The 26,586-nt window shown below is 46.2% G+C and overlaps 1 protein-coding gene across 2 annotated transcripts in view; it reads right to left on the minus strand.

The window, feature by feature from the left end:
- The window catches only part of ALDH7A1 (aldehyde dehydrogenase 7 family member A1), a 95,580-nt gene that overhangs the window by 65,623 nt on the left and 3,371 nt on the right, over positions 1 to 26,586 (minus strand). For both annotated transcript variants that reach the window (XM_073557236.1, XM_073557238.1), the window contains exon 2: positions 10,173 to 10,226. In XM_073557236.1, coding sequence (XP_073413337.1) covers positions 10,173 to 10,226 — 54 coding nt within the window. The remainder of the gene's footprint in view (positions 1 to 10,172; positions 10,227 to 26,586) is intronic.

The raw sequence follows: 26,586 nt of genomic DNA on the forward strand, positions 1-26,586 counted from the left end.
AGATACACAGCTCAGCAGACCGTGTCACACAGGGTAGGATAAGCTACACAGCTCAGCAGTGTCACACAGGATAGGATTAGATAAACATCTCAGCAACAGGATGTGCCAGAGGAGAGGACATTTTCATTCCAAAAATTCCAGTCATTCCATCTCATTTGACTTTTGATTTTAAATGCCTACAGTTTCCACTTCGACTGGCATTTGCAATGTCCATTAACAAGGCTCAGGGACAGTCCTTGAAAGTAGTAGGGATCGATTTGCAATCTCCATGCTTTTCTCATGGTCAACTTTACGTGGACTGTTCAAGAGTTGGAACTGCCAAAAATCTGTTCATCTTTGCACCGAAAGGAGAAAACCAAAAATGTTGTTCATCAAAAGGCTCTTGAATGAGTTGATTGAGTAATCGTTTAGTTAATTTGAGTTGAAAATCTGTAGTGTTGAATATATGATGTGAAATGTTTTTATGTGCAATATAATTTGTTATAACTAACCGTTATTTACTATGCCCAGGCAACGCTGGGCTCTTCAGGAAAAAAACAAAAAAAAAATTATATATATATTTTTATATATATATATACACACACACACACACACACACACACACACACACACTTGTGGCCAAAAGTATTGACACCCCTGCAATTCTGTCAGATAATACTCAGTTTCTTCCTGAAAATGATTGCAAACACAAATTCTTTGGTATTATTATCTTCATTTAATTTGTCTTAAATGAAAAAAACACAAAGAATTGTCCTAAAGCCAAATTGGATATAATTCCACACCAAACATAAAAAAGAGGGTGGACAAAAGTAGTGGCACTGTTCGAAAAATCATGTGATGCTTCTCTAATTTGTGTAATTAACAGCACCTGTAACTTACCTGTGGCACCTAACAGGTGTTGGCAATAACTAAATCACACTTGCAGCCAGTTGACATGGATTAAAGTTGACTCAACCTCTGTCCTGTGTCCTTGTGTGTACCACATTGAGCATGGAGAAAAGAAAGAAGACCAAAGAACTGTCTGAGGACTTGAGAAACCAAATTGTGAGGAAGCCTGAGCAATCTCAAGGCTACAAGTCCATCTCCAAAGACCTGAATGTTCCTGTGTCTACTTTGCGCATCAAGAAGTTTAAAGCCCATGGCACTGTGGCTAACCTCCCTAGATGTGGACGGAAAAGAAAAATTGACAAGAGATTTTAACGCAAGATTGTGCGGATGTTGGATAAAGACCCTCGACTAACAGCCAAACAAGTTCAAGCTGCCCAGCAGTCCGAGGGTACAACAGTGTCAACCCGTACTATCCGTCGGCGTCTGAATGAAAAGGGACTGTATGGTAGGAGACCTAGGAAGACCTCACTTCTTACCCCGAGACATAAAAAAGCCAGGCTGGAGTTTGCCAAAACTTACCTGAAAAAGCCTAAAACGTTTTGAAAGAATGTTCTCTGGTCAGACGAGACAAAAGTAGAGCTTTTGGGCAAAGGCATCAACATAGAGTTTACAGGAGAAAAAAAAAAGAGGCATTCAAAGAAAAGAACACGGTCCCTACAGTCAAACATGGCGGAGGTTCCCTGATGTTTTGGGGTTGCTTTGCTGCCTCTGGCACTGGACTGCTTGACCGTGTGCATGGCATTATGAAGTCTGAAGACTACCAACAAATTTTGCAGCATAATGTAGGGCCCAGTGTGAGAAAGCTGGGTCTCCCTCAGAGGTCATGGGTCTTCCAGCAGGACAATGACCCAAAACACACTTCAAAAAGCACTAGAAAATGGTTTGAGAGAAAGCACTGGAGACGTCTAAGGTGGTCAGCAGTGAGTCCAGACCTGAATCCCATAGAACACCTGTGGAGAGTTATAAAAATGGCAGTTTGGAGAAGGCACCCTTCAAATATCAGGGACCTAGAGCAGTTTGCCAAAGAAGAATGGTCTAAAATTCCAGCAGAGCATTGTAAGAAACTCATTGATGGTTACCAGAAGCGGTTGGTCGCAGTTATTTTGGCTAAAGGTTGTGCAACCAAGTATTAGGCTGAGGGTGCAAATACTTTTTGTCTGGCCCATTTTTGGAGTTTTGTGTGAAATGATCAATGTTTTGCTTCATTCTCTTTTGTGTTTTTTCATTTAAGACAAATTAAATGAAAATAATACCAAAGAATTTGTGTTTGCAATCATTTTCAGGAAGAAACTGAGTATTATCTGACAAAATTGCAGGGGTGTCAATACTTTTGGCCACAACTGAGAATATATTATATATATATATATATATATATATATATATATATATATATATATATATTCTGTATGTGTGTATCACCAACCAATCACAAAGCATCTTCAAAAGAAGATTGGTTGCAAGGAAAACTGTTGCTCATAGCAACCAATCACTAAGGCTAGTTTCACACTAGCGTTTAAACGACGCGCGCACGGCGCCGCTAAGCCACGCTCCCTGCCGGCTCCCTGCCCGCCCCTTCCTGTTATCGCCTCCTCCGAGCGCAGGGGGCTGCATGCGTTATGCGCACCCCATCTTTAGCATAGGGTGCGCAGGCCGTGCGCAACTATGAATATAGCGTGCGCTGCGCATTTTTGGAGGTGCGCCGTGCGCGCCGAACGCAGCATGTTGCATTTTTGCGCGCACGGCGCACATTCAAAAATGCGCAGCGCACGCTATATTCATAGTTGCGCACGGCCTGCGCACCCTATGCTAAAGATAGGGTGCGCATAACGCATGCAGCCCTCTGCGCTCGGAGGAGGCGATAACAGGAAGGGGCGGGCAGGGAGACGGCAGGGGGCGTGGCTTAGCGGCGCCGTGCGCGCGTCGTTTAAACGCTAGTGTGAAACTAGCCTAAGCATCTCTCATTTTACCATTGCTGGTTAAAAAAAGATGAGCTGTGATTAGTTGCTATGAGCAAGTTTTCCCACTTGACAACAACTCAGCTGACACTGACATGGTGGGAGAAATCTATCATCCCCGGTAACATAAGCTCCCAGCCATTGTCTGCCCCCCAGACAGGAGCACAGAGCACATGACAGAAATGAATCCCCCCTCCCGTGGATCATTGGTATGCAAGTTAGGGCAAATCCACTCAGCGTTTTGGTGCTGACCCCAGGCCTCTCTTAAAGGGATCTCCTGTACGCAAGTTAGGGCAAATCCCTCAGCGCTCTGATTCTGACCCCAGGGTTCTATTAAAGCAATCATTGGTATGCAAGTCAGGGCAAATCCATCCAGCGCTCTGGTTCTGATCGCAGGCTTTCTTAAAGTGATCCCCAATATGGAAGTTGGGTCAAATCCACTCAGCGCTCTGGTTCTGACCCAAGGCCTCTCTTAAAGGGATCACCGGTATGGAAGTTAGGACCGTTCCACTCAGTGCTCTGATTCTGATCCCAGTCTCTCTTAAAGGGATCCCCGGCATGGAAGTGAGGGCAAATCCAATCTGCACTTTGGTACTGACCCCAGTCCTCTCAAAGGGATTCACAGTTCTCTTAAAGGGATCTCCTGTACAGAAGTTAGGGCAATCCCTCAGCACTCTGATTCTCACCCCAGGCTTCTATAAAAGGGATCATTGGTATGGAAGTTAGGACCGTTCCACTCAGCGCTCTGGCTCTGACCCAAGGCTGACGGGGTGATGTGGGATATTAGGGGTAGTAGTCCGGTGGCTCTGGCTGTCGGGATGATGTGGGATATTAGGGGTAGCAGTCAAGTGGCTCTGACGGGATGATGCGGGATATTAGTGGTAGTTGTCCGGTAGCTCTGGATGATAGGATGATGTGGGATATTATAGTGAATGTGGCTATGCGGAGTGGGCGGGGCTCTACACTGATTGAATGAATATATAAATTATTCATTAATCTTAATTTGTTATAACTAACCGTAGTTAGTTACTATGCCCGGGCAGCGCCGGGCTCTTTAGCTTATATATAATATAATATATATATATATATATATATATATATATATATATATATATATATATATATATATATATATATATATATTAGTGGTGTAGTGTAGTGACCACTGTGTCCACTAGGGGGCGCTGTATGGATGTCCCAGGAGAGTGGATGAATGGCGAAATACGGAATGACCGTTATGTATCTCAAGGTGGGTGGCCTTGAGATGGAGATTTATGTGTTTGTTAATCAGCAGTGATACTGCTGAGGTGCTGGTTCAATGTGTCAGGAACTAGTTACCTCCAAACCCACCCAGGGGGTGTGTTTATTAACGCTATTGTAAAGTGTATATGTGTGTGAAGGACCTGTGATGAGGTCATAGCCATGTGACCCGGTGGGCGTGGCTACGGACCATATAAGGTGGCCAGGGTAGGTCACATGGGGTGAATGCTGGGACCCGGTTGGTCCAGTGTGGAAGGTCCCGCTAGGAGAAGAATCTCCTGGCTAACAGCCTGTGGAGTGGCTGTGTGTCATGGCTGCCAGCGTCTGAGTGTCCCAGAGAAGAGAGTGGATGTCTGCAGCGTGGGGAAACAGCCATGAGGAAACCCTGACATGGGTGAGATAATGATGAGGCTGAAGAGCCTGAGTATGGACATTGAGTAACCTGTGTGACCACAGGCTTAACCAGAGTGAAGCTATAATGGACGCTATGCTGTTATATGCCGTCTATGTTGCTTCTGTGGGTTTATGACGGAGGAATAAACCGCGTGGACTATGTTATGATTTATGAAAACACGGTGCCGGATGTGTTTTGTTCGCTGCCAAGCGAGGATCCCCTATCTGAATGACAGCGCTACCTCAAGGGCCCACCAGTAATGTTGACTTTGGGGGGCCACTTTTCACTTGCATACGAATATTACACTACCCTCCTTCACAAATTTACCTATATCTCTACATAATAAGCTGGGTAGTTTGGTTAATGAATGAAGAGATGCTGCTTTTTCTGTACAGAGTGAATCAAGTGAATTATGCCAAGTATAGCCTATATAGTGGGGCCCAGAGTGCACAGGGGCCCACAGGGGGATTCCCCTGTTACCCTGTGGGCCAATCCGAGCCTGTAATATATACCGTATTTTTCCGACCATAAGACGCACTTTTTTCCCAAAAAATTTTGGGTAAAATGGGGGGTGCGTCTTATGGTCGCAATACACGGTCTAACCTGGTGGCAGCGGGCGGGGCTCTGCGGTGCGGTGGTGGCAGCGCTCTACGGTGCGGTGGTGGCAGCGGGCTGTGCTCCGGTGCAGGGGCGGCGGCTCAGCCGGCATTTCTTCGCAGCCCAGAGGCCCCCGCAGTTCCCTTGCTGGCCTCCGCCATGTTGCGGTGGCCTCCGGGAGCATGGATGCCGGGAAGATGGCCGCCGGTCCGGGGACGGCGCTTGCGCAGCTTCAGATCTCGTCCCGAGATCTCGGGGGACGAGATCTCGTTGCTGAGATTTGAATCTCGTCCCCCGAGATCTCGGGACGAGATCTGATCCTGCGCATGCGCCGTCCCCGGACCGGCGGCCATCTTCGCGGCGGCCATGCTCCCGGAAGCCACCGCAACATGGCGGCGGCCAGCAAGGGAACTGCGGGGGCCTCCGAAGAAATGCCGGCGGAGCCGCGGCCCCTGCACCGGAGCACAGCCCGGTGAGCGCCCGCAGAGCGCCGCCCGCTGCCACCACCGCAGAGCCCAACTGCCCCAGCACTGCTGCCCCTGCCCCAGCGCAGCTGCCCCTGCCTCAGCACAGCTGCCACCACCGCAGAGCCCACCTGCCCCAGCACTGCTGCCCCAGCACTTCTGCCCCTGCCCCAGCACAGCTGCCACCACCGCAGAGCCCACCTGCCCCAGCACAGCTGCCCCAGCCCCAGCACAGCCAACCTGCCCCAGCACAGAGCCGCCACCACACGAGCCTGGACCACTGAATGACCCCTGTGACTACTTCTCCACTTGTGCCGGATCCCTTCCCAGGTAAGCTGAATTCGGACTGTAAGACGGACCCCCATTTGACACATTTTTTTTTTTCCCTATTTTCCTACTGAAAATTGGGGTGCGTTTTATAGTCCGAAAAATACGGTATATTATCTCTATCAGGTCCGAGCATTCCTACAAGGAATCTGACCACCTTAGATTAGCATTTCTTCTGAAGTGTTGCTATCAGTGTGTCAAGAGTGGGAGAAGAGGGTTGCATTGACAATCCAACACAATGGGCAGCACTTTGAACACATTTTATAAGTGGTCATAAACTTTTAAATAACTCATGACAGAATGAAGTTATGTTAAGAAAAACAATAGTGTTCTTGGTTTTATGAAATTCTCAATTAGTTGTGTATAATGTATATAAATGTGTACTATATAGAGGACTATGAGGAGTGTATTATACTATAAGGAGGACTAGGGGGGAGTGCAAAATGCAGCCTATTCAGCAAGCGATTGGATTGGTTAAGCCGGAACAAAAATCATTGTACTCGGAAGCACATCGCCCGGTGAAAACTACCAATATGCTGCTAAGATAATACTGTATGCGCACAGATTGATCTACTATTGATCATTCTGTCCCCATCATTGTTCCTCAGACGGTGTAAAGATGCTGGGAAACAAGTGGCAAATTACTTCAATATTGTCACGCACACTCATTTAGTGTCCTGAAATCAGAGCATGTAAATACAACCGAAATGTTTCCGTGTGATGATGCAATTTGTTAGCATTTGGGGCACCATTTTAAACTTCTACCCAGGGCCCCACTTTACCTAAAACCGGCCCTGAGTCTATGTTTGCACATAAGCATACATTTCAATTTGCAGCACATAGACAAAAGATAACATAACAAGTTTAAGAGCTGTTAAAAGTTTCTCCACCATAATGTGATTAAAAAGGAATCTGTCAGCAGGATCAACCCTCTTAAACCATCTATATGGGCAAGTAGGTCATAGGAAGCTGAATAAAATGATACCTTGATATCTGTGATTTGACGTCTTATTTCAAAGAAATAATGTTTTTCATGTAAAAGCTGTTCAGGACTTCAGGCCGAACACCGACCTGCTTGAGAATCTGCCTCCAGAGCTTTTATTAAAAAAAAAAAAAAAAAAGGAACATTACCAGCGTAAGACATGTAATGCAGTCTGCTCTCAATCGCACACAGCTCTACTAGGAGATCAGAACCAAAAAACAGCACAGCAGAAGTGAAGTTTGCCTCACTTCAAAAACATTTGTAGCTACAGTCACCTCCTAGTGCTTCAGCTTCTATCTCAGAGTCAGTCAGTGTGGGGGAAGAGCAATACAACAGAGCTGACAGCTACGTGAGAAGACAACTGAAAATGTGCTGGTCTTGTTTGCAAATAGACAAGGTTCAACTCTGCTTTACTGTATTGGTTATAATTAGGCAGAACTCTGCAGCAGAGCTGCTAGCACTTAGAGGACAAATGCTGCTGCAAGTGACTGTAATGAGACAAAGTTCACTTCTGCTGTACTGTGTTAGTTCTGATTTCATTGCAGAGCTGTGTGAGATTATGAGAGCAAAGAGTAAGTCATTACACTGGCAATGCCCGTTTTCATTTACAATAAGCTCTGAAATATGAATGTCTCTGGAATAAGACATCAGATTGCAGATATTAAAATATAATTTTATTCAAGTTCCTCTGACCCCTATAAACGGCTTAAGAGGGTTGATCCTGCTGACAGATTCCCTTTAAGAATAGTGAACGAAATGACATTGTAAGAAAGTTTGCATCATCAACTCCGATTTTAAAAGGGGCTGTACAGATGCTACTGAGGCATAACTGTCTAGCAAGTTTTGCCAAGTTCTTATGACTAGTTGTCAGCTTCAAAAAAAACAAAACAGCAAGACTGTGTGGGCCTGGATTAGTTGAAAACAACAATTGCACTGAACACATTACAGGTATATCGGTTTGCAAGGATACAAACAGGTCTACAGACCCCCTGTATACATTAGGCTAATGTTGACCAATCCCGCCGATATAGACAGGGCTCTGCCAACATTATTCTATTGTATATGGTGACGCCTGCCAACTGATTGATGGGAAAAAGGTCAATCGGGCACGTTAGATTTTGGACAGCTGATCACATTACCCAGCGGAAATAAGCCACCACGAGACATGTCTGGCAATGGCTTTTTCATAGAAAACCTAGAACTGATCGGTCCGAGCTTGCGCTGTGTATGGGAGACAGCCAAAGCAATGTTTGACCAACAGCCAACTAATGTGTATGACCGGTTTAAGACCATTACAGGAATTTAACAGGAATCTGTCTCATTCAGAAACGCTATTTACCTGCAGATTAACCCCAAATCTACAAGTAAATAGTGCCAAAATGCTGCCTGGCCACTGTACTGAAAGCCATTGTTAGAAAATGCTGCTTGCTTCTATTCATTCGGGTTGTGCAGAGAGCAGTTACAATCACCGCTCGCTATACAGAGAGTGGGCTGTAATCGATCCCTTACACAGCGACTGACAGCCTGCTGTGCACACACACGCTGTATAACTGTCAGTCACCGAATGGAGGAGGAATTACAGCGAGCTCACTGTCTGGTGAACAGTCACTAATAGCTCCGTGCACCCCCTGATAGCTGGAAGCGAGTGGCTGCGTCAGTAAGCTGACCACACAGGATTCAAATGTGATTTAACTTCACATTACGATTAGATCATAACGTGACTGGATGGGACAGCTTCACTTAATGGGGTATTTCAGTCTAAGGCCGGGTCACACTTGCAAGTGTGATGCGAGAAACCCACGCAAGTCTCTCGCATCAATACTCGGCACTGCCACCGGAGAGTGCGGCTGCATGTATTTCTATGAAGCCGGCACTCAGGTCCGAGTGCCGGCGACAGTGCCAGGTATTGATGCGCAAGTTTCTTGCTTCACATTCGCAAGAGTGACACTGGACTAAATAAACCATTACCTATTCACTGGCCAGAATTGTTAGATCAGTGTGGGTACCAGTGCTGGTACGAGTGACTGTGTCCACCATCCTCCTCTAATGCACAAGGCCGCAATCAGGAGGACTAGGTCGTACGTGCATCCCGATACTAGATGAAGGAAGGATCGCACAGTGGATAGCTGATCATCTATGCAGGAGGGACTACTCCTGCAATACTGATTAAAATGTAAGAATTATATTACTGAACTGTATATTTTCCTAAGGGGTCTTTATGTTCTCTGGGGTCATCATTAAGTACACCCACCACCAATATATAGTACTAGATGGTGGCCCGATTCTAACGCATCGGGTATTCTAGAATATGGCCAGCGGGAGACCGATGTTCAAAAGATGGTCCAGGACAATCCACCACGATCGGCAATCTCACAGCGGGGGGCTGGTCGCTGCTGCGTGTCACACTGAGGCCAAGCACCCACGTTGCAGAAATGCTGCGGAAATCCCCGCAGCATTTCCGCAACTCCCGCCGCTGGAAAAACGCATGCGAATTCGCATGCGTTTTTCAGCGGAAAACATGCGTTTTTCACGCAATTTTCGTGTGCGGAATTCAAGCGCATTCCAAGCATCGCTAGGAATGCGATTGACAGGTTGGTCACACTTGTCAAACATAGTGTTTGACAATGGTGATCAACTTTTTACTATTGATGCTGCCTATGTACCATCAATAGTAAAAGATAGAATGTTAAAAAAAAAAATTTAACAAAAAGGTTATGCTCACCTTCCGACAGCCCCCGATCTCCTCTCCACGCTCCCGGCATCTTCCGGTCCCAGTAATGCTTAGCGTGAAGGACCGGAGATGACGTCACTCTCGCGAGAGAAGTCATCAGCGGTCTTTCGCGCAAAGCATTACTGGGACCGGAAGATGCCGGGCGCGTGGTGAAAGGAGGGAAAGAGCCCGGGGGCCGTCGGAAGGTGAGATCACTATTTTTTATTTTAATTCTATTTTTTACAGGTTTATGGTACCCAGGGCCTTGAGGAGAGTCTCCCCTCCTCCGGACCCTGGGTATCAGCTAGCGCCGGTCATCTCCCGCCTGCGTCGCCGCTGACCTCTGTGCGGCAGGAGATGACCCGCAGCAACAGTCGGGAGATCAGCGGCTAGCGTCGCACCTCTCCCGAAGGTAGCGGTGGCGTGCGTCATTCAAATTCCGTGCCAATTCGCGGCCAATCAGCGACGCAGGATTTCCATTACAGACAGAATTAGACAATTATATAGTAGATTGATGGACTCACCATATAAAGAGGTGTAAAAAACAAAGTTACTAACCCATAAACACTGTTGAAGACCACTTCATCTACATTACCTGTCTAACTCTGGCAATTGGCAAATTGCTAGCAGGACAATAGGATGTCACAACCTGGAAAAAAACATGTAAAAAAATATATATTAAAATTATGTAGAAAACAATACAGGTATAACTTTCGTTATAAAATAATTATTAATCTTTTGATCCACTCTTCATACCGGAGAACATAGCACAACATGAAGATCCCTCAGTGACCATAACATGGGCCATGTAGGAATTTGCTCAGGAAAAACTCAAAACGTTCACTACTATAAATTCTGGTATAAAATACTGTGGGTGCTGGTTCCAGTGACCTGAGGCATATGGCTGAAAATTATGTCCAATAGAGTACACAGTGACTCATTACAATCAATAGCCCCGTCAGCGGGGAAGTCGCACTCTGCTACGCAAGTCAACAAGTCCATGGAAACCATCAGACTGCTTTCGGGTGATATCTGAGTGCATTCTCTCCATCTTCTCCTCCCAGTGTGCTCAGATTCTCATTCTATTTGATCAGTGTCATTGAAACATTTAAATTGGCCCGAATCTCACGGATGAGGGAATCTACAGCCATCTGCACCTGCCCTAAAACGTCAGTTTTTAGCATGTGAGTGCTATCAGGGGTTTTCCACATTCATACCTTTACCCCTTCATGACCTTAGACGTATTTATACGTCCTGGTTGGGAAGGAATTCCCCAACATTGGATGTATGGATGTGTCCTGGCGATTTTCAATACACAGGAGCTGTGCACACACCGATCGCTGCTGGGTGTTCAGCGAAACCGACAGCTGACACCCGGCACGCACTGCCAGGATGGTGCCTGCACCACTGACAGTTTAGCCCCTTAAATGCTGCAATTTAGAAGGCAGGGAGAGGGAGGTGGGTCCCCCTCTCTCCTCCAATCAGCACCCTGCAAGATCAATTGCGAGAGGCAGGTTGCTGCTGTGATGGCCTGGTCACTAGGGCTAGAAAGCTTGAGCAGAGCATGGTTTAAGCAGCTTGTGTCAATGCAGCACTGACAGTTATAAAGCATAACAATGCCCATGCATTGCTATGCTTTATAACTGCAATCAGAACTGCAAAAGTGAAAGTCCCAAAGAGGGACCAAGTAAAAAATAAAAAAAAAAGGACACACATTTGGTATCGCTATAAGGGTGTGTGCACACGCTGCGGTTCTGCAGCGGTTTTAGCCGCTGCGGGTCCGAAGCAGTTTATGCTGCTGTGTACAGTACCATTATTCTCTATGGGAATAAAAAACCGCAGTGCAGACGGTGCGGATTTTTCCGCGGTTTTGAAACCGCAGAAAGAATTGACATGTCAATTCTCCTCCATTGAGGAGATGAAAAACCGCAGGGCAAAACCGCAGGTCTTTTGACCTGCAGATTTACCTGCGGATTTTACAAAATCCGCGAGGCCAAATCTGCACCCCAATCCGCAGCGTGTGCACGTAGCCTAAAACTGCCCCACTATTTAATCCCTTCAGTGAACACAGTTTAAAAATAATAAAATATGCATTTTCATCATGCCGCTGAACAAAGTAGTAGAATAAAACACGATCAAAGACAAATGTAAATAAAAATGGTACCTCTGAAAAAGTCATGTTGTTCCGCAAAAAACAAGCTAGCATACAGCTCCATCAGCAAAAAAAAAGTCCCCACACAGGTCAATCGTTCTATAACTGAAATACAACAGGCTTCCACGTTACTGGTAGTACAAAAGCTCTGGAAAAGTGCTATAGATCCTCACCCACGAAAACAAATCCAGTGAATTCTCCCAAATCTAAGTGCCCCCACTCCCTTCTGAGCCCCAGTGTACCTAAACCACACGTTTGACACTTCTGTAGTGATGAGAACCCTCCTAATTTAAGGGGGAATGTCTCCAGAAGAACGAGCTGGGCATTATATACTGGGCGCTACAAATGCAAATTTGTAATTTTCACTCCGCAACATCCATTGCTGCCTGTTTATGGAAAAGACCAAGGAGCAGTAGGGTAGCTAGCGAGGGGGCAGTCGCCCCAGGCCCCTTGATCTGAGGGACCCACCCAGAGCTTCTGCCACTGTTAACTATGTCAGTGTGTGCAGCTCACTGATGTAGCTAAGCTGCACTGTAGTTGCAGGGAGACTATAGCTTTAAGCTTCCTCCAGCGAACTGCAGACAAGCCCACACTGCTCCCTGTGTGTCTGCAGGAGAGAGGTCACCACACAGCCCCAGCTTCTTCACCTGGACAGGAGCAGGACAAGATGGTGCTGGGAGTAAGAACTCATAGGCCCTGAGGTGTCTGTGCAGTGAGGAGGGGGGAGGACGCTGCTCACCTTCTGACAAATCCTGGATGGTTTATTTTCTTGTATCTGAGGCACAGTAGATTTATGGCGGCTACTTGAACTTTTATACAGCTCAGAAGGCGTCTCTGTCAGTGCAAATCAGCTGCCATAAATCTCACTGTGCCTCAGAGCGACTGACATGAGTGGTATATAAATGTAAAAATTTATAGTAGTAAAAAATGAAGGCAGCGCACTATTGACAAAATTAAAAAATAGTGTTTTAATAGCTCATTGGGGCTCAGCAACGTTTCGGTTCACTGAGAACCTGTTTCCAGGAGAACCAAAACTGTTTTTTTTAATTTTGTCTAAATGGTGTGCTACTTTCATTTTTGCTGCTATATTGAAGATTGGTAAATGCCTGGAATGTTTGGCAGCCATATATTTCATATATCTCTACATATACAGTATATATATATACAGTATATATATATATATATATATATATATATATATATATATACATACACACCCTGTGACTTGGACCTGTAGCCGGGGTGAGGGTCCTATCATCTCATATTGTAAATCCAGGGTAGCAAGCATGAAAACCCAATTACTAAAAAAATAATCCCCACAAAGTTGAGGATGAATATATATGATAAAGAGCCAAATAGAAGAAAATATAAACAGCCAGCAGGTGCGTATAGCTGATCACATATAGACCCCTGAACGTATACTCAGTCTGGACAAGACCCCCCCAAAGGCAGAAAGGGGAATAAAAGAGAAGATGTACCAGGGTGCACTTTCTTCTTTACATGAGTAATATTTTACCTCCCTCTCTTCTAATTTCCTCTTTCTTTCTCCCTCTTTGGCGTCTTGTTCAGACAAGAGTATTTCTTTTAGGGTCACCTGGGTACATTCAGGGAGCTATACCCATATCCTGGACTCTATACGCACTCACTGGCTGTTTAGATTTTCTTCCATTTAGTTCTTTGTCATATATATCAGGACTGTGCAGGTTGTAGCTCACAGACAGGGACCGACAGAGACCAGAATCAAAGGAATGGGAGCTACAGCGGGGGCCATTATACAGGGTTAGAGCTAATTCGGGGGTCATAATCCAGCGGATGAGCTAATGTGGGAGTCAGTATACAGCATGAGAGCTAATGCAGGGGTCATTATACAGTATGGAAGCTAGTGTGGGGCCCAGTATAGAGCGTGACAGCTAATGCAGGGGTCATTATACAGTATGGGAGCTAATGCAGGGGTCATTACACAGCAGATGAGCTAATGCAGGGGCCATTATACAGTATGGGAGCTAATGTGGGGGCCATTATACAGTACAATTTAAAGGCTACTGTGGGGGCCATCATACAGTATGGGGGGACTATGTACAGTGTGGGAGCTACTGTGAGGGCACAAGAGACATTATGCTATGTAAAGGTCACAATGGTGGCATTATTATGTGAGGCAGTTAGAGGATCCCTGCGCTTGTACCACACAGCAGGTGCAGTAATAGGGACACATACGGCAGCAGCAGAGGCTCAGTATTGGGGTATCAGGTGCAGTAATAGGGACACATACGGCAGCAGCGACTCAGTATTGGGGTATCAGGTGCAGTAATAGAGACACATGGCAGCAGTGGCTCAGTATTGGGGTATCGGGTGTAGTAATAGGGACACATACAAGGTGCAGTAATAGGGACACATACAGCAGCAGCAACTCAGTATTGGGGTATCAGGTGCAGTAATAGGGACACATACGGCAGCAGCGGCTCAGTATTGGGGTATCAGGTGCAGTAATAGAGACACATGGCAGCAGTGGCTCAGTATTGGGGTATCGGGTGTAGTAATAGGGACACATACGGCAGCAGCTCAGAATTGGGGTATCAGGTGCAGTAATAGGGACACATACGGCAGCAGTGGCTCAGTATTGGGGTATCAGGTGTAGTAATAGGGACACATACGGCAGCAGAGGCTCAGTATTGGGTTATCAGGTACAATAGTAGGGACACATACGGCAGCAGCGACTCAGTATTGGGTGAGTAGTTTGTCCAGGTTTGAGATAGATGGGTACTAAGCTGGAAATGTGAGAAGTCAAATGTGTCTTTGTTGTATTCTCTGCAGATGAGTCCTGGCTGGAGAAGTAGACATGTCGGTCTGAGTAAGGTGTAAAAGTGAACGATTATCAGAAAGAACGTGGCCTGTAAGTTATCATATGTAACTGTATAGTGAACTCTTGTATATTCTGCAGGACTGGTATCTACCACTATGAGGTCACCATATGGCGGTAATATCAGTATTGTTTTCTGTATAGAGATTTGTTTCCGTTACAGCACTGTCATCTGCTGAGGTTCTCCTATACTCACGACTAGAGTGTGTCAACCTGAGTTGTATTCAGGGCTACCGGTTAGGGGCCCACTCAGATTTCCCCCCCCCCCCCCCCCCCCAAGCTGAACCCCTAGCTACGCCTCTGCCAAGGAGACAAGACGATACCACTATGAGCACCACTGTAAATAATTCTGGGATCACCTATAGCAAGTAATATAAACTAATACACAAACCAAGACAAGCTATATGAAGTGGGATCACCCGACATGGCAAGATAGAAAATTCTTTATTAAATGACAACTACACAACAAATAAAAGCAATTACAAAGTCAAAAACATGACATAAGACATGATCAACCACAATTAGGATGACCAACCCTGTCAGGCAAATGGATAAATAATGATATCTTTGTAATTCATTAAGAAAAAAAAAAAAATAAAGAAAAAAAAGGGTTTTAAAAATTATGCAGATGAAATGTAGGCATGTGGGAAATGTTATAAATTATTTTGTGTGACATAACTCTCTGGGTTTAAGGCTAAGTGCCCAAATTGCAAAAATGCTGCGGAATTGTCGGCAGCATTTCCGCAACTCTGCGCCACGGGTAAAGCGCATGTGGAATTCGCATGCATTTTCCCACAAAACACAAGCGTTTTTAGCTTGCAGAATGCTTGCACTTTTCCAAGTCCAATCGATTTGAAGCATCGCTTGGAAAAGTATTTGACAGGTTGGTCACACTTGTCGAGCATAGTGCTTGACAAGTGTGACCAACTTTTTACTATTGATGCTGCCGATGCAGCATCAATAGTAAAAGATAGAATGTTAAAAATAATTAAAAAAAATAAAAAGTAGGGTTATACTCACGTTCTGATGGCCCCCGGAGTCCTCCCACCTCTCAGCCATGCTGCCAGTATCTTCCGTTCCCAGGGATGCCTTGCAACAATTACCTCTGATGATGTAGCATCACGCGAGACCGCTACGTCATCTGAGGTCATTCGCGCAATGCATCCCTGGGAACGGAAGATGCTGGCAGCGTAGATGAGAGGCGGGAGGACTCCAGGCGCCGACAATGGGCAAGTATATCCCGATTTTTTTATTTTAATTCTATTTTTTACAGGAATATTGTACCCAGGGCCTGGAGGAGAGTCTCCTCTCCTCCAGACCCTGGGTACCATCGACACATGAAGCGCTCACTTTACGCATGGTGGGCATCGTCACATGTGTAAAGTGAGTGTTTCAATGCAATTCTACGGCGGTGGCATCGCCGCGATTCCGCAGAAATAATGGACATGCTGCAGGTTTTACCGTTATGCAATTCCGCCGTGGTAAAATCGGCACCATGGGCACAGCAACTGCGGAATCCCATAGGATTGCATGGGAATGCGTTTTATCAGGTTTTTTTTTTTTTTAAGCGCTTCCGCAAAAACGCTTCAAAAAACCGGATTACTTACCGGTAATACTCTTTTGTAGAGTCCACGACAGCACCCACTGAGAGAGGGGATCCGCCCCCGGAACAGGAAACCTACAGAGAGATAAATGGGGCGGTCCCCCTCGCTCCCTCAGTTTGTGTTACCGAGAACAACGGAGGAACCGCCATACATGTTTTAGTCAATTTGTTTGGGCAATTCATCTATCTTACCCCTATGTAGTTTTATGTTTACTAAGTTTAATCACCTATTTAACTTAACTCATAATCTCCACCACCAAGGAGACCCATGTGTGAAAAAATCTTTACGGGAGGGAAGTGAGCGGGTGCTGTCGTGGACTCTACAAAAGAGTATTACCGGTAAGTAATCCGGTTTTTCCTCTTCGCCACGACAGCACCCACTGAGAGATTTCCAGAGATAATCACTTGGGAGGGTACACCGTGTTAAGGACTGATCTACCAAAAGTCAAATCCTCAGTAGAGGATAAATCTAGTCTATAGTGACTATAAAAGGTAGACGGAGAAGACCAGGTTGCAGCCTTACATATTTGTTCAATTGGGAAGTTCGCTCTCTCGGCCCAGGAGGATGATATGGCTCTAGTAGAGTGCGCCTTAATCCCCAGTGGAGGGTCTTCTCCTTTTGCCAGATACGCCATTGTGATAGCATCTCTAATCCATCTGGATATGGTGCCTGATGTAACTGCAGACCCCTTCCTGCTACCCTGGAAGGAGACAAAAAGAGACCTACTCTGCCTCCAGGGACTGGTCCTATCTAGGTAGGCTAGCACTGCTCTTTTCACATCTAACGTGTGATATTTTATCTCGTCTTGTGTTGACGGGTTGTCATGGAAGGAAGGTAGGTATATCTCCTGAGATCTATGAAATTTAGTTGCCCGTTTTGGAAGGTAGGACGGGTCTGTCTTTAAAATCAGACTGTCTCGTGTTATTGACAGGAACGGAGGGTCTACTGATAGAGCGTGAAGATCACTCTCTTCTAGCCGATACTAAGGCTACTAGCGTAGCAGTTTTTAAAGAGAGGCACTTCACTGACGCTGAGCTTATAGGCTCGAATGGTGCCTGAGTGAAAGCATCCAAGACTAGAGTAAGGTTCCATGCTGGTAGCTGAGGAATATGCACCGGCTCTGAGCGTTGACAAGCTGAGATGAAACGGGTCACCCATCTATTTGCTGCCACGTTATAGTTAAATAGGGCTCCTAGAGCTGACACGTGGACCTTTAGAGTGCTTACCGAGAGCCTTAATTCTCGGCCTCTTTGCAGAAATTCTAGAATGGCCGTAATGGGTACTTCACCAGTTAGTTTTGCTGGGTGAAAGGCCAGGAACTTTTTCCACACTTTAGCATATATTTTTGTTGTGGACTCCTTCCTACTTTGCAGCAGGGTATTGATTAGGTTCTTTGAGAAACCCTTCTGCCTCAGTAGCTCCCTTTCAAATTCCAGGCCGCTAGGTGCAGGGCTTTGGCCTGTGGATGGTAGCAGGGTCCCTGCGAGAGAAGATTCTGGTGCAGCGGCAGGATCCACGGGTCGGTTACCGACATGGCTCTTAGCCATGAAAACCACGGTCTTTTTGGCCAAAACGGGGCTATCAAGATGACCCTCGCCCTCTCCTGTCTTATTTTCCTGACTACTGTTGGTAGTAGAACCATCGGAGGGAAGGCATAGGCTAGTTGGAATGTCCAGGGTGCTTGGAGGGCATCTAGAATGTCTGGGTTGTCCGACCTGTAGAGTGAAGCAAACCTTTTTACACGCCTGTTGGCTCTGGTCGCGAATAGGTCTCTCTCTGGTCTGCCCCATTTTGACGCTATCATTTCGAAGACGTGCCTGCTGAGGACCCACTCGCCCTGGTATAGGGCTTGGCGACTGAGATAGTCTGCCCGGGAGTTGTCTACTCCTCTTATATGGAGAGCTGACAAGGAGAGAAGATGGATCTCGGCCATTTCCAGGATTTTTCCCGCGATAGACATCAGTGGCAGTGACCGCGTGCCTCCTTGCCGGTTTATATAGGCCACTGCGGTGGTATTGTCTGTCTGGATCTTTATGTGGGCGCCCCTTAACTGCGGGAGAAAATGAGATATCGCATTAAAAAAAAAAAAAAAAAAAAAAAAAAAATCGCTGTTAGCTCCTTTACATTAGAGGAGGTCTCTAATTCATCATTACGCCACCAGCCTTGTACCATGTGCTCCTCTAGATGGGCTCCCCAACCTAAGGGGCTGGCATCCGTGGTGAGTATTTTGGAGGTAGTCACCCACCATTGTACTCCCTTCGATAAATTGGAAGGATTTAACCACCATCTTAGGGATTCAACCACCTCGGGCGATAGGGACATCCTCCCCTCCAACCGCCCCTGCAGTCTATCCGTTTCCTGCAGAATAGCCCACTGTAGTTCTCTGGAGTGGAACTGGGCCCACTGCACCGCTGGAATGCATGGTATTAGCGACCCCAGCAAGGACATACCCTGTCTCAATGATATTACAGGTGTTCCTGCCGTATTCCGTATCTTATTGATTATGGCTATCACTTTGGCATGTGGCAGAAAACACTCCTCAGTTACGGAGTCTAGTTGCAGGCCCAGAAACCTCTGACAGTTTACTGGTTCTAATCTGGACTTCTCCCAGTTAATTAGCCAGCCTAGTGTTCTTAGAGATGAGATAATCTTAGCTATTCTGGCTTCGCACTGTGAAACAGAGTTTCCTACTATGAGTAGGTCATCTAAGTAAGGGATAACTAAGGTGTCATTCAGCCTTACATACGACATCACCTCCAGCATCAATTTTGTAAATACCCGAGGAGCCATGGATAGTCCGAATGGCATTGCCGCAAACTGGAAATGCTGAATCCGACCTTTGAACCAGACTGCTACCCGCAGGAACCTCTGGTGCCCACGATGTATGGGTAGATGGTAATAGGCGTCCTTTAGGTCCAAGACTGCCATATAACACCTGGGGAACAAAAGCTTTATTGCAGACTTTATCGACTCCATTTTGAACGACCTCAGCTTTAAGAAGGTATTAAGCTTCTTTAAATTTATTATGGTCCTAAAAGAGCCATCCGGTTTTGGGACTAAAAATAGAGAATAAAAGCCCATTCCTATTTCGTCCCCTGGGACCTCTACTAGGACCTGTTTAGTTAGCAGTACTGCAATCTCCACCTCCAGTGCTTCCTGCTGTGTTCGGGACTTCATAGAAGTCAATAGGAAGGAGTTCGGTGGATACCGAACAAATTCTAATTTTAGGCCTGATGACACAATATTTATGGCCCACGGGTTTGATGTCACCTTCTCCCATTGGCGGCTGAATTTTAATAGCCTGCCACCTACCGGTGTAATGGTTTTATCGGGATCTGTCTCCCCTGAAGGGACGTTTCCCGAATAGGTTGCCCCTTTGCTTGGGGTCTTTATTTCCCCAGCGGTCCTGGGTTCTAAAGTCCTTCTTTTTACCGAACGGCGGCTTCCTGTAGGCCCTCCTGTTGAACGGAACATACGGGTTAGGAAACACCTTCTTCCTCTCCCCCGCTTTTGTCAAAATCTCATCCAGTTCCGTGCCAAACAGGTACTTACCCTGGCAGGGTATAGCACACAATCTAGTCTTTGCTTGTGTGTCTCCTTTCCACCCCTTCAACCATAAGGCCCGCCTGCCTGCATTGGTCAGTCCTGCCGCTCTAGCCGATAACCGGAGAGAGTCCGCGGAGGAGTCGGAGAGGAAGGCCGCTGCTCCCTTAATGAGGGGCATAGAGGAAAGAAGTCTATTCCTAGCTACTCCATTCTTAATATTGTCCTCCAAGTCATTCAGCCACACCAACATTGATCTTGCCGTACACGTGGCTGCTATTGCGGGCTTAAAGGCTGCCGTACAAGCTTCCCAAGATCTTTTAAGGAATGTATCGGTTTTACGATCCAAGGAATCAGCCAAAGTTCCCGAATCCTCTACCGGCAAGGAGGATCTACGAGAGGTAGAGGCCACTGCCGCATCCACCTTGGGGGCTCTCGACCAGGCTGTTAACTCCTCATCGTCAAAGGGGTACTTACGCTTTGACGTTAAGGGGAGGAAGGTTCTCTGACCTGGTTTCTCCCATTCCCTTTTAACTAGGTCTTTTACAGCTGGGACCACTGGGAATGCCCGGACCTTCCTACAGGAAATACCCGCAAACATTATGTCCTGAGGGGTCTTGGGGTCCTTACTCTCCGGCAACCCCATGGTATTTCGGACAGACTTCACTAAATTACTGACACTGTCCGTGGGGAAACACGTCTGGTCCTCGTCCTCTGAGGAAAGGTATTCCTGGGACTTATCGGAATCTAGTTCCCCAGTTCCTGACGGCGACTTTGACGCCAGCGAGACTCCTCCTCTAGGCGAACATATTTCTCTCACGGAGGAGTGACCCCCCAGACTACTGGAACCGCCTAAGGCCCGTAGTTCCTCTCTTATCATTGCCCGGATATCCTCCTTCTTTCGTGAGGATTCCTCCTGTAAGGCCTCCTCAATACACGATTGGCATAATCTCTTAGGGTGGCCATCCGGGAGGGGCTGCGAACATAAGGCACACTCTCTATGTTTCGCCTTCTCTGTTCTTTTAGCCTAAAGGGGGTATGGACCAGAAAGAGAAGGCCATCAATTATTTATCCTGACCAAAAAACACTCACCCGTGAGTTTCGTCAGCAACTACCGGCTGCGGTGTCCGTGACCCAGGCTGAGGCGAGGCATGGGACGACTTCTTTTCCTTGCGTTTTTTCTCTAACGGCTCATCTTGCCTGGAAGGTCCACTAGATTCCTTCCTGGAGCTGCCACTTTTTCTGGTGCTATTGCTTCTTCTTGTAGCACTGCTCTGTCTACTGCCATGTGGGGATTCCACTAGCTGACCTAATGGGAGCGAAGCTGGGTCATCTAAGGACGACATGACTGCGCACTAGCGCTGTGTCTGTGGCTTCCTTTTAAAGCCTTTGCTATAGCTGCTCCTGTTTCCTTTTTTTTTTTTTTTTTTTTTTTCCATCCACCATTTTTTTTTTTTGCCTACTGCGCATGCGCGGGCGTTGTCCCGCGGTCTCTGCCTTCTGCCGGAAGTCCTCCTACCACTTCCGGGTTGCCTCTCCTGGGGAGCGCTCGGTCACCGCAATTAGCGATGCGGCCGGCGATGCCCACCGCGCATCTGCGCCCTGCCATCCACGCACGGGGTCCTTCTCAGCTTAACCCCTGCCGCAGGTATGACTCCCGGTGGCGCTGCTCAGCCCACATGCTTAAGCTCTTCTGCCCTTCGGGGGGGGGGGGCACGGCCCAGTATGCCCAAATGGTGTTAGTAATGCGCCTGCCCCCTTAGGGAGGAGGGGGGGGGTATCGCCATGTCCCCAGTGAGCCTTGGCACCACTGTCGCCTCCGGCCTCACCTGCATTACACCAGCTCTGGGGGGGGGGGGAATACACCTCTCCGCCCGATGCTGCCTCCAGTCCTGGGGCCCCTGCTGCTCATATTCTGCACGCAGGCGGCTACCAGACCAGGAATCCTCTTCTGCGGGTTCCTTTCCAGGAACAGGAAACCAAACTGAGGGAGCGAGGGGGACCGCCCCATTTATCTCTCTGTAGGTTTCCTGTTCCGGGGGCGGATCCCCTCTCTCAGTGGGTGCTGTCGTGGCGAAGAGGAAAAAACGCAACGTGGGCACACAGCCTAAGGGCATACGAATATATAAATTTCAACATTTTTCACAAATAAACGCAAATCATATTGAACAAATTTTACCACTATCATGACGTACAATGTCAGAATCACCGGGATCCATGGAAGCGTTCCAGAGTTATTACCACATAAAAGTGACAATGGTCAGAATTGAAAAATTTGAACTGGTCATGACAGTGAAAACAGGCTTGGGGGGGAAGGGATTAATGGTTTACACACACAGGACAGTGAGTTTTTGTGGAGCTCGAGTGTCGGATAAAAAAAAAAAAAAAAGCCAATGTGACAGTGTGCGTTCCAATTTTCACAGTCTGTCACATAGGGGAAGGTGGAGAAGCTTTTTTCCTTCCACATACAAGAAAAACTGATGACACCAAGAGTGCACTCCGATCAGTCTGGTTTTCTCATATGTGAGAAAAAAAACGGATGTATCAATGAGGCTTTAAAGCACATTCAGACAAGCGCAGAAAATCAAACGTGTGATATCCGATTTTTTTTTTTTTTTTTTATTTTTTTTTAAATCAGATTAATGGTTTTTATTTCAGTCTGACCAGCCAACACAAAAACACAGACCTCAAGCAGCTTGGATTGTGTGTCTCTCCACTCTTTCTCCAGACTCTGGGACCTTGTTTTCCAAGGTCTAGTGTGACGTTTCCACAATCAGTGATGGTTTGGGGAGCCATGTTATCTGCTGATGTAGGTCCACTGTGTTTTATCAAGACCAAAGTCAGTGCAGCCGTCTACCAGGAAATTTTAGAGCACTTCATCCTTCCCTCTGCAGACAAGCTTTTGGAGATATAAATTTCATTCTCCAGCAGAACATAGCACCTGTCCACACTGCCAAAAGTACCAATACCTGGTGTAAAAACAACAATACCACTGGGCTTGATTGGCCAGCAAACTCACCTGACCTTAACCCCTAAGGCCTGTTTTACACATCCGTTTGTGTCCATCAGTCAAAATCCGCGTTTTGCAAAAAAAAAAAAAACAGATCCGACATTTTTTCTTGGCGGATCCGTTTTTTTTCCCCATTGAGTTGCATTACCGGCGGATCTTGACGGATGGCCATCCGTTGGATCCGTTTTTTTTCGGATCCGCCAAAATTTTGACGTCCGCCAACATGCCCGAACGGACCATGCAACGTTTTTTCGGGCGGCAGGATCCACACTTCTCACTGCGCATGCCTGAAAGATTTCACTCAGCCAGAAATTTAACCCTAAACTCTGTTCTGGCGGCTGAAAAATTCTCTCTCTCGCAGCGGTTCATTTAAAATTCTTCCTTTGACGGATCCGTTAAAATAACAGTCCGGTGACAAACATTATGGTCAGTACAGGAATGGATCTGCTATTTTAGCGGATTTTGACTGAAGAAAAAAAAAAAATGATGTGTGAAGCAGGCCTTAGCGAATCTATGAGGTATTCTCAAGAGGAAGATGAGAGACACCAGACTCCACAATGTAGACAAGCTGAAGGCTGCTATCAAATCAACCTGGGCTTCCATAACACCTCAGCAGTGCCACAGGCTGATCACCTCCATGCCATGCCGCATTGATGCAGTAATTGATGCAAAAGGAACCCCAACCAAGTATTGAGTGCATTTACTGAACATACTTCTCAGTAAGCCAACATTTCGGATTTTAAAATAATTTTTCAAGCTGATGTTATAAAGTATTCTAATTTACTGAGATAATGACTTTTGGGTTTTCATTGGCTGTAAGCCATACTCATCAACATTAACAGAAATAAACACTTGAAATAGATCACTCTGTTTGTAATGACTATATAAGGCCAGGTTCACATTGGGTTAACACAGCCCGTTCAACGCATAGCGTTGACGGGCTGCGTTAACGCTATAGCATAACGCGATATGCGTTATGCTATACCGCTAGCACTGATGATTCATCAGCGCTAGCGGTGACAGAGCCTCAGACGCTGCAGTCCGCGTCCGAGGCTCCGTCAGTGAATGACGGCACATCGCAAACGTGTGCCACTTTACGACATGCGTCGCGATGCGCCACATAATGGGGGTCAATGGCAGTGTTAACGGACTGTGTTATACCGCGGTGTAACGCAGTCCGTCTAACGGACTGTCATAACGCAGTGTGACCCCAGCCCTACATGAGTTTCACTTTTTGTATTGAAGAACTGAAATAAAGTAACTTTTTGATGATATTTTAAATTTGTGAGAAGCACCTGTATGCTTCAGGTGAAATAAGTCTTGCATTTTAAGTGCATTTTGCTTGAAAAATCTGGCAGACTTGCTCAAGATTAATAAGTGTCATATGCACATACAGAGTTAAATAAGGGGATGTTTCCACGGTCAGGATTGCATCAGGATTTGACGCAGGTAAAATCTGCACCTGAGGTCACATGCGGATTGTATGCTTTTTTGTAAGCTAAATATATATTTAAAAAAAAAAAAAAAATAGATTTGTGATGTCATTTCTGGTCCAACCTCCTCTTTAATGTTTGTCCAACCCACACTCCATTACACACACAGTTAGATATATCTGGCTATTAAAATAGGGTGCCCCCCACCCAAAAAAAAGTGACGTGGGCTCCCGTGCAATTTTCTGCACCAGAGTCGGAAAGCCAACGGCCGGGTGCCAATCTTTGTAGCCTGGGAAGGGGTTAATATCCATGGATCTTCCCAGGCTATGAGTATCAGCTGACTGCACAGCCTTTACTGGCTATTAAAATGGGGGGGGAGAAGATGTGGGGTCCCCCTATATTTCATAGCCAGAAAGGCTACGCAGACAGCTGTGGGCTGATATTCATAGCCTGGAGCGGGTCCATGGTTATTGGCCCCCCTGGCTACAAACACCAGCCCGCAGCCGCCCCAGAAATGGCGCATCTGTAAGATCTGCCAATTTCGGCGCTTAGCCTCTCTTCCCTCTGCCATGTAGTCGTGGCATATAGGGTAATAAGGGGTTAATGTCACCTTTGATTGTAAGGTGACATTAAGTCTGATTAATAAGAGAGGTGTCGATAAGGCACCTATCCATTATTAATCCTATAGTTAAAGGGTTAAAAAAAAAAAAAAAAAAAAGACAGCTAGAAAAAAGTATTTTAATGAAATAAAATTATGGAAAACTGTAGAGTTTTATTATACGCCCAAATCCAAGCAAAGCCAGCGATCACCTGAAGGAAAAAAAAACCACACACACACACACACACACACACACACACACACACACACACACACCCAACCGTATACTCCTTGTCCGATATAATCCATTTAATCACGAGGGTCCCACGATGAGTCTAGCTCTGCTACATCTGGATGCATGACATCCAGATATAGCAGAGCTTGTAGACGACCACCGGAGATCTCCGGCGATAATCTAAAACTGTAGTTCTCACGGTCAGCTGACCGTGAGAACTAGCCTAGTGACCGGAGATAACCCCCGGTCATGTGCACAGCAGTTCTCACGGTAACACAGCCGTTCTCGCGATAAGCTAAGTTATCACGAGAACTGCAGTGGACGCTGACTTCCGGCGGCGGGACAGGTAAGAACTTTTAATTTTTAATTAGTAGGCATGCGTAGTAAGCTGCGTTTACTCAGTTATTACGCATGTGACTAATCATTAGAAGCGGTTTTACCGCATCTAATGATTGTCTATGGGAAATTTACGGTGCGGCGACGAAGTGTCGCCCCATTGTAAACAGACGTGCAGCGTTCTGAAGAGACGTGCTGCATGTCCGTTTACGTGGGTCTGCCGCCTGCGTCTTTCAACGCATAGTGGAGACGGGATTTCATGAAATCCCCTCCACTATGCTGTAACTTCTTGATGCTGCGGCTGTACGCAGCATCAAACCCGCAGCACTTCCTGACCGTAGAAGCATACCCTAACAGAGTTTTTATTTTCAGCTGGAGTTAAAGTGTAACTTTAAAATAACAATTTAATGATGACTCTGAAATAGTGAGGTTAAGAAATGATTTATTAACTTTATATCTGAAAAGCTCAGCAAAGTAATGACAAAAAAAAAGTTTTAGCTCCAATGGGCAATATAGTGACATTGGCAATGGGGAATGAAGCAACTCGGGACAAAACGCGTCATCTCGGGTTTTACCATAAATTTAACAAATCAATCTTGGCTTCAGAGTGATAAAAAAAAAATATATAATAATAATAATAATAAGACGGCCCTTAGTAACTGCAAGCCTAAAGACCACAGCATACGGATGGTATACATCATGAAAAATAAGATTTTTGATTCTTTTGGTCACATTTCCTGCATCGGACTACCCTTTCAGTTTAGGCCTCGGGTACTAACATTTCAATAAAGCCGTCACTAGGTACCAACTTTTGTATTTTTCAATTCACATAGCTTTATGAGGGCTTGAGTTTTCACCAAAAGAGCTCCAGTTCTAAAATGGCGCCATTTCATTTCCCACTTAATGTACTGAAGATGAGGGAAAACATTCTATGTGGGATGGGACAAAGAAAGAAATGATAGGAGTCCAAGTCTTAGGCCGGGGTCACACTAACCGGCACAAAATACGGTCCGTAGTTTACAGGCGTAATATGGATGAATGTCCCCTAAACAGTGCTCCGTAGGTCATCCGTAATCAAGGTGTGGTCGCGTATTTTGCGCATGTCAGCATCCGTAGGCAATCCGTATGGCATCCGTATGCAATCCGTATGGTGAGATTTTCTCGCCGCCTTGCAAAATGGACATATAATGGAGCCCTATGACAGGGTTTATAACAGAAACAAAATAATAGATATAGCCACA

This window comes from Dendrobates tinctorius, unplaced genomic scaffold (genome assembly GCF_039654945.1).
Source record: "Dendrobates tinctorius isolate UK_male_01 unplaced genomic scaffold, ASM3965494v1 ptg000003l, whole genome shotgun sequence".
Lineage (NCBI taxonomy): Eukaryota > Metazoa > Chordata > Amphibia > Anura > Dendrobatidae > Dendrobates > Dendrobates tinctorius.